The sequence below is a fragment of the Alosa pseudoharengus genome, unplaced genomic scaffold (genome assembly GCF_046254945.1).
Source record: "Alosa pseudoharengus isolate Yale_2024_CS ecotype anadromous, Long Island Sound unplaced genomic scaffold, YU_APseudo_1.1 YU_APseudo_1.1_scf_21, whole genome shotgun sequence".
Lineage (NCBI taxonomy): Eukaryota > Metazoa > Chordata > Actinopteri > Clupeiformes > Clupeidae > Alosa > Alosa pseudoharengus.
Genome location: NW_027468674.1, coordinates 17,347,137 through 17,356,532, shown reverse-complemented (window position 1 = coordinate 17,356,532; position 9,396 = coordinate 17,347,137). Strand labels below are relative to the sequence as shown.

At 44.1% G+C, this 9,396-nt stretch overlaps 1 protein-coding gene across 1 annotated transcript; it reads left to right on the top strand.

The window, feature by feature from the left end:
* The first annotated feature begins 1,013 nt into the window (after positions 1-1,013).
* Positions 1,014-2,821, top strand: htr7 (5-hydroxytryptamine receptor 7). The gene is made up of 2 exons (XM_076298733.1): positions 1,014-1,453; positions 1,933-2,821. The coding sequence occupies exons 1-2, from the start codon at positions 1,014-1,016 to the stop codon at positions 2,819-2,821; spliced, it is 1,329 nt and encodes a 442-aa protein (XP_076154848.1).
* The last annotated feature ends 6,575 nt before the right edge of the window (positions 2,822-9,396 follow it).

Genomic DNA, 9,396 nt, shown 5'->3' with positions numbered 1-9,396 from the left:
CTTATTTCTATTGTTGGCCCTATAATATTCCAAGGCAAGGAGATGATGATGGAGACGTTAAAACAAACCATGTAACCTAGATCAGGCTGTTTGAGCAGGCTACGCTCAAGTAATCTACTCTGGTCTTGACCAGCTTAATTGTGTTTTAACTCCTTAGGAGAATGGAGCATAGAGCAAAATTACACTTACTCATTGCTCAACACAGAAATTCAACTTAATTCATTCAAAGCAAGTGATTATTTTTTTTCCAACAAGTTAACCGATATTCTTATCAGGGAATGCGCAAAAGTAGGCTATTTGTCTGAACAATGAACAAGTAAGCTTAAACAAACAAGCAAGAAAGCATAAATTAAACTACTTAAACAGTAGACATACCGGAAGTTTCACGAATTACATTTTCTGAGTATATTCAGGACTGTATGTGTTTCCGCCTCGTACTACTACTTACAGCCACATGATGGCAGACGAGTATTGGGTTGTTGCGTTAGGCCTACAACATCTTTTTTGGACCTTAGATAGTGCCAAGTTGACGTGTTTTTTCTCTTCAGTTTTCCACCCACCTATGACAAAAAAGAACAACAAAAAATGTCACCTAACATCATAAAACTCGGAATTTTAGAAATATTTGTCCAAACATTGATATCACACATAAAAAGATTCAGGTGCGTCTTTTTGCCTTTACCGCGTCTCTCTGACGTCACCTTGATATATGCACGATCTGCTGGTGGAGCAGTTCAGTGGGACTTTGAGTGTGAAAGTAGACCCTGCGTCCTGCTACGACACACTGCAAGTCAAACGAATCTTATGTGTAAGGCACATTTTACCTTACTTGAAAATTGACTCATGTGTACTAAATATTTAACGCGCAACAAAGGCTGGCAGGGTTTGAAGATGGTGATAATCACTGATCACCTATTGGGATACGTAAAGTGAGTGGTTTTCAGGACCAGGGATAGGTCACCAACATTACCATGAAACCGTCTTTTACCAAAGACCCTATAAAGGAACTCGTAATGGCCGGATTGACCTCGGAGGTGATGGACTTGCGCCTGCTGCATGCGCAAGAGACGACCGTGGCAACTTTGACAAGTTCAAGCCCTATGGATAATGAGACGAGTTGCGGCGAGTACATCCTGAACTACGGGCGCGTGGAAAAGATGGTGATTGGTTTAATTTTGACGTTGCTCACTTTTCTAACCATATGTGGGAATTTACTGGTGGTCATGTCTGTGTGTTTCGTAAAGAAGCTTAAACAGCCCTCTAATTACCTTATCGTGTCTCTGGCCATCGCGGACCTGTCAGTTGCCGTGGCTGTGATGCCGTTCGTCAGCATCACCGACCTCATTGGTGGTCAGTGGATTTTTGGCCGGGTCTTCTGCAATGTGTTTATAGCCATGGACGTGATGTGTTGCACCGCATCAATCATGACCCTCTGTGTGATCAGCATTGATCGGTGAGTAGGAGTATGTTTGTGTGATTTTCACTTTACTCAGGGAAAAAACTATTTTGATTTTTAAAAGTTCCATGTAATGGGATAGAGGGAAAGATTGTGGCCAATAATTCAGTGGATGATAAATAGAAATGACTGTATGCTGTTTATGCTAAACTGTACCTTGGCATACTGTAGTAGATGATATACTGTTTGTGAGGTGCTATTTAATAAACAACAACAATACAGCATATGAGGGGGGTTTCAACAGCATCCAGCAGTGAACTCACAAACAAAACAAAACAAAATAATGATTGATTACTTACCTTTTGGTAAGTAAATTATTGCTGTCTGCTGTGAATTATTGGTCAATTAAATGAAATGCCAAAACGAAATTTGCTCTAAGAAAGCCTATAGCTTATTTGCATGGAATACCAATTGCATCCAAATTCTCTTAGATCTGAGATGTTTGTCTTTTTTTCTCACCTATTTCCTCACCCCAGATACATGGGTATAACCAAGCCATTAACGTATCCCGTGCGTCAAAATGGAAGGTGCATGGCCAAGATGGTGTTTTCTGTATGGCTCCTCTCCGCGTCAATCACTCTCCCCCCTCTGTTCGGCTGGGCCCAGAACGTCAACGACGGCCACGTGTGCCTGATCAGCCAGGACCTGGGTTACACCGTCTACTCCACGGCTGTGGCCTTCTACATCCCCATGTCCGTCATGCTTTACATGTACTACCGCATCTACCGTGCGGCCAAGGTCAGCGCCGCCAAGCACACCATCGCCGGGTTCCCGCGCGCGGCGTCTGCGGCAGCGGCCAGGCCCAGGGTGGGCGAGGACAAGGAGGAGGACGAGGAGGAGGGGGGGAGGGACGGCACGGGCGGCGGCGGCCGGCGCTCGGGGATGATGGGCGCGGAGTGCGCGGCGGCCGCCCTCAAGCTCCAGCGCGAGGTGGAGGAGTGCGCCAGCTTCTCGCGCCTGCTCCGCAGCGACCGCAAGACGCTGTCCATCTTCCGGCGCGAGCAGAAGGCGGCGGCCACGCTGGGCGTGGTGGTGGGCGCCTTCAGCGTCTGCTGGCTGCCCTTCTTCCTGCTGTCCACGGCGCGGCCGTTCGTCTGCGGCGTGGAGTGCAGCTGCGTGCCGCTGTGGCTGGAGCGGACGTTTCTGTGGCTGGGCTACACCAACTCGCTGGTCAACCCCTTCATCTACGCCTTCTTCAACCGCGACCTGCGCACCACCTACAACAACCTCATCCGCTGCCGCTACCGCAACATCAACCGCAAGCTGTCCGCCGCCAGCATGCACGAGGCCCTCAAGCTGACGGAGAAGCCCCAACATGGTGCATTAGTCGCTGGGTCAGGTCAGGCTGGCAGGACCCTTCTGTAAAGAACGTGGGGAATTTAGCTCACTGGGAGCGGGGCACTGGGTTTCATATCACACACTCTTGAAGAGAGAGTCAGATTTGCAAAAAAAAAAAGAAGAAAATGGCAGAGTGAAGGAGTCGTAGATCTTGAGTAAAGCGCATGTTTGTGGCCGTGGACCTTAAGGGGGGAACAATCCATCTTCCACTCACTCCCGAGGTGCCACATTCACCCTTGCAACTCCTGATCTATGCTTATGGATTTGCCCATCAGGAGGAAATGAAGTGTAAAGTGTATAGGGCATCAATTTAACCTCACCCACCTCCCTCCTTTCTTACACTTGGAGGAACAAACCAAACTCTCGGTTCTTACCTCAAACTTTAGTCCATATAGACTGTAAGGAGTAAACAGAGGAAAAAGAGTGACATTTTTTGCGACCAGCGACGAAGCTCCAAATCGTTATTTGTGCTGCATTCATGAGGCAGATGCACGTGACTGGGCAAAACCTGCCCGCCTGGCAGAGAGTCCCAGCCCCCAGGACGGTATGAAGGATGAGGAGTCCTCTCAAAGGGCCCTATTACTTCTCCTAAGTCTTTTCCCTGCTCCGGAGGCTGTCACTGGCCTGCCTCTCCTGCTGCGAGGAGCATAATGCCCGGTATAATGTTCTAGAATGAGCTCGTTGTACACCTCGGTCTCAGTGGTGCCTATGATTTATGAGTGGATTCGTTTTTTAGTTTGGCTTAACCAGGTCAGATGTAGCCAACGCACAGAAATATGTCCTTGCTATCAGTAACTGCGGTAGAGTGTTATTAACGCTGACCGCAATGTAGAGCCACACACATGTCCTCACTGAATTTGTTTTTGTCTGGCTGGAACAGTTTTAGTCCCATTACTTTAAGAAAAAGTTCCAACAGCCCAAACTGGCTGTAGTGGTGCCATGTTTGTGTTTTTACAGATGGAGTGCATGTAGTTATATAGACATGGTGAGCGCGATACTACAAACGTCTTTCTCAGAATGTTTAAAGCCTGAGTGATAATTCAGACAGATGTAAACTAAAATAGGCTATTTAAGTATAAGTATATATACTCTTTTGATCCTGTGAGGGAAATTTGGTCTCTGCATTTATCCCAATCTGTGAATTAGGGAAAGACACTCAGCACACAGTGAACACACAGGGAGGTGAAGCACACACTAATCCCGACGCAGTGAGCTGCCTGCTATAGCAGCGCTCGGGGAGTAGTGGGGGTTAGGTGCCTTGCTCAAGGGCACTTCAGCCGTGAATGTGGGCATGGAAGAGCAATGGTCAACCACTTCCCCTGTCCACATTTTTCCTACTGGTCAGGGATCAAACCGGCAACCCTTCGGTTACAAGCCTGAAGCCCTAACCAGTAGGCCATGGCTGCCCCTCAAGAGGCCACGGCTGCCCCTGTTTGAGCCCAAGAAAACCTACTTCACAAATGCAAATCATCAAGAGAAACAGAGCAGGTGTTCTAGTCCAGCAAAGAGGAAATAGATTAGTGTGCCTACATGCATACTTCAGTCACACAAAACTTAATGGTCACTCACCAACTTTGTTCATGCTCCACTAGCATTCCACAAACACACACTCATTTCGTTTAAATGATTCACCAGCAAAAGACACACGACATTGATTCAAACCTGCTGGAACGTTTAATGTTTGATGTCAACTCCAGCCGTTCCTCAACAAGTCCTGCACCAGACTCCCCTCCCTCCCCGTCCCTCATTCTAATATGGCAGCTCGCTGGTAGGCTTCAGATGTAGGTTTGATAACAAGCTCTGTGGGCAAGACAGCAGGACGCAAGTCTCATTAATAGCTGGCAGGTATTAATTATCTGTTGGCTGGATAGAAGACGAAAGAGAGCAAAGACTTTCGCAGGTGCTTTCACTGCTGTCGTCACGGCGACAATGGCAGATGGCATCCCTTAAATCATCTTGGTCACCCCCCCCCCCCCCCCCCCCCAAAAAAACAAAACCCCTCCCCGTCCAGATGTGGAGGTGTCAGCGAGCGCAGCACAGTGAGGATAATGCTCTTCTCTGAGCAGCACAGCCACTTGAATTCAGAAAAGGATGTTTTTTAATGTTCTTTTTTCCCCCTTGTCTCCTAAACAGTATTTCGATGATTTACAGTTATGGCCAACCACCTGCTACACAGAATGGAGAGGGTGATGACTCATGACTCTCCTGAGCACTTGTGCTACCAGGATAATTCCCCTTTCATCAGCAGCATCGACGCCAGAACTTGGCAGTGCGCTACGCTGTTTTTTAAAGTTTCATTTATTTTTTTCTCTTTGGTTTCTTTTTCCCCACTGCTGACAGAAACACATACTGTTGTGTCGATGGTAGTTCCTTCTGTTACACTCAGCAAAGAAAGAATAGATGAGAAAAGATGTGTGGAGAGAAAAAAAACACCATGTTTCAAGGAGATGAAATCAACCAGAGAGAGCCAGAAAACTTTCAAATGATGACTGTCAAGAAAATCGACGGACCGCGGAATATAGGCATGTGTACAGTAGATGTAACTGAGAATCTCTAGGTGCCATCATACACCAAGTGCAGTCCACTGCATTAATCATTAAGCGCTGCATCCTTGTGCTCCAGATAGATGGAGCATCAGTGGCAATGAACCATTGGTGTTACCCACTCAGGCAACGAGAGAACTGACAGAATGTGAAATGGGGTGAACAACAGTGGGAACTGTGATTAAGACGCGGCTACTTTGTGTGTGTGTGTGTGTGTGTGTGTGTGTGTGTGTGTGTGTGTGTGTGTGTGTGTGTGTGTGTGTGTGAGAGAACAAGAAAGAAGGAAAAAAATGGAGAGTGGGAAAAAAAGAAATAGATACAGTGAAAAGAGAAGGATAAAGTAGTCTGACGGTAAAGCCCCTCAGTGGGGGTATCTCATGGATTTATAGATCAGAGGGAATTATGGGAAAGTGGCCTCTGAGTAAATGGAATGTTGCCCTGGCTCACTTGCATTGTCTCCATGGTGACAGCAGAGATAACGGAACAATCGCACGGAACACATACAGTGACCTTGAGCTCTCTTCTCTTCTTCTTCTTTTCTCCCATCCTGAGAGACAGCATTACAGCTTCTTCCCTCTACTTGGGTTTTACTGTCCTATTTACAACTACCAATTTATTTATTTATTGATGTATTTATTTGTTGCATATTTATGTATTTATTTACTAAGGTTTTTTGCACTGTTTTCTCTGTGAGTGAAAAGACAAACCAACCTCCATTTTGAATGGCATCAAAGGGACAGAGGGCAGTGGTGTGGGGAGATGAAGGGGAAAGGAGTGGCCTAATGGCTATAAGGCGGTGGTTTAAAATGGACACCCTTGGGAGAACACTCGGACTCATTGGAGCAGCTGTGTAGCTTCTGCAAGAGAAACAAATGGGCGCTGTCACAAACGGTTCCCTTCCCGCCGACTCAGCAGGCCACACGAGGGCCACTCGGTCCCGGAGGAACATTCCGTTCACTTGGATGTCTCTGTTGTGACATCCGAAGTGTGCATCCCAGAGCAAAGTCTCCACATCAGCTTGAACTGTAATTAGCTTGGTGTTCACATTTGTTTGTACAGAGATTGGTTATCTATGTAAAGTAGCTGGTGAGTAGTTGTCATCGGAGATTCATGATGAGCAAAAATGTGTTTCCAAGTACTCATCTCAGTGAAACCGTTCACATTATATAAAAACATTTAAAAATCAACCATGCCCAATTTAGCTTTAAATGTGCAGTGGACATCAATTCAGAATGAGCAAATGCATCAGCTGTCTGAAAACATTCTTCCCATTTGTATTAGCTTTTTGCTGAGTAACTATTTGTGTGGGTGTTTGTCATGTCGTCAAAAGTGACTCAGTCATTGACTCACCCAGAGCACATAGTGACATCAGTTGGCTTCTCTTGAGGCCAAAAGCAAATGTCTACCCCCAGGGGCGCAGGAGATATTTTGAAAGTGAGGGTGGACCAAATTGTGAACACAAACCCATAGTGAGATCAGATTTCCAGATATCGGATCGCCACCTCTGGCCCACTTTCGACCATCATATTTTAAACTTGCCAGAATATTTACATAATACCATTGATTGTTTTCAAAATATTTTTTGATTAAAATGGTCAAAACTGTGAGATGAGCACAACGCCAGATCTGCCCTCAGACCAGCTTCTTGCTATGTGCAATTCTACTTTTATTTAATTTTTTTAGATTTATTTTACACTACTTGGGCCAATGGTAGAATACTCTAAAAGCAACATGATGTTGATATTTTACGAAGCCATGAATGAATCATCATGCCTATGATCCAAACATAGACTACATGATCAAATAGCCTAGTTAGGCCTACAGTACCTAAATTGTCTGGTATAAACCAAATCAACTCTCCACTATGTGTCTGCAGTTAATATTTATGCAATGTTAGAACATGTTGGCTTAACAAGTTACCAGACAGAAAAACAAAACACACAGAAAATTGCAACAGAAAGTTGCCTTTATAATCAACTACTATTTGTTCCAACAGCATTTAAACAAAGCATTTATAAAATTGAAAAAAAAAAGATATTAAATAAGAAGTAAAATAAAATACTGTTACTGTAGTAACTGTACCACATTATCCCAAGCTTCAAAGAGCTCCCCATGTCTGTGACAGCCAGACGTGACACCGCTAAATTCTCAGCTTGTTTATACCCCACACTGAACGCGTAAGAAAGGCCCATCACTCTGGGGTGTGGTAGCCTACTCTCTGGGATTTATGCACCAAGGTAACTGAAGTATCCAATTTGTGTCTTGAAATTATGTTTGAAATAAATGTCTTAGAACAAAAACTTTGGGTAGGCCTATATACTTGTATTTTATAGTTACGCTAGTGAAAACGAGTTGATCAGTAGGCTAGTTGAGTTTGTTATCAATAAACATAACAGCTAATGTCATGTTGAGCAGGTGATAGGCTACCATAAATCCTCAAATTATGCCCGGGATTGATTCTATTTATAGCCGGACAAATAAAGGCAGGTTCCCATATTTGCCTATACCATACTAACAATTGCCATCAGTCCACCAGCACTACAAGACATTGCTTCGATTTAAGTCAATGAAATAACACCTCTTCTTAATATTTTATTATATTAATGGTTGGATTAATAAAGTCGTTTTCCTACCATGGGTCTCCAACACACGTTCTCAAGCTCATTGTCTTGCCGCCCCTTTCGAGCATTGCCAGAGGCTGAAGCCTACATTTAACACAATTGTTGCGTGACTCAAGGCATTCCAGCCTACGAATTTAATAAAAAGTAGCCTACTAAATCATGCATAATTAAACAATAACTCAATTTAGGCTGCTTGGCTACGCAAAAAGGTTTCTATTACAGCACAACCCCTATTCAATGAATGGCTGCCTTGTCTCGCAATAAACAGCGGTGGAAATCCCAACACTTTTTCAACTGCATGAAACATAACAGTGAACCATCAAATATCTCCCAGAGTTCAGTGCCCATCAGTCCCAACATTTAGCAATATAATCAAACAGTCCAAAAGTAAACTAGATCCCAAACCAAACCGAAAATGTTATGCTTTTGATGGCCTACCAGTATGCCACTCCAAACGAAAAGCATCTCTAATGATGGTTGTTAGTAGACAAACTGGCTTCAGATATCCAACAGAGTGAATATGAGATTGTGCAGTTCTACAGTACTGTATGGCTGTGGTTAGTGATGTGATGCTGTTAATGGGGAGTTTTACATAGTTAGCGCAAACCCTATAGGTTATTATTTATTTAGCGTATATAAGGCTTTTTTTCCTTATCAAAAGTGAGGGGGACGACGGCCGTCTCTTCAGCACTGCGTGGGACACATCCCCCACGTCCCCCGTGCCTCCTGTGCCCCTGTCTACCCCAAAGCATGGGTGATGCACCAATTAGCCCATCAAGCTAGGCAGTCACTTCAGAGAAAAGACAGTGATAACATAAGACTTTTTCTTGTTCAGGGCTAAAAAAACAACAACACAGACACACTTGCTTAAAGTGTTTATGTACAGGCCAATGCTGTTTAAAATGGACCCAGTTGTGAGGTGATGATTGTATAATACCAAGTCATGTAAAAAGCTGGGAGAGCCATTGTATTTTTTTATTAAAAAATACTTCAAAATGAATGTTTGTTTGTTGTGTTTCAAGTGCTTCAAACTACTGTGCGGATACTGATTTTCTTTCCACATCATCTGTACGATTTAAAAAATGGCACATTTTAGAACTCACTGCAAATTATGTCTATTGGCTATTTGCCAAATACCGTAAAAGTTTTCCTCACATCTCACACTAAAGCATTTTCTTTTAGAGAGACAATTTGTTTTCACAGGTTTTGTGTGATGCTTCAAATGTCATTGTCATTATTGAGTACTATTTGTGCAGGATGTATTGAAGTAAACAAAGCAACTTCACCTTTATTTCAACTTAAATGGAAATAATTGCAATAAACATTAACAACAAAAGCATCACTGCCTAAACCAAAACTATGTGACCTTGACTAAGAGTTCTTGGGAGTATTTGAAGTGCGATGCTGGTATGATGTTATTCAGGGGTTCCCTGTGCCT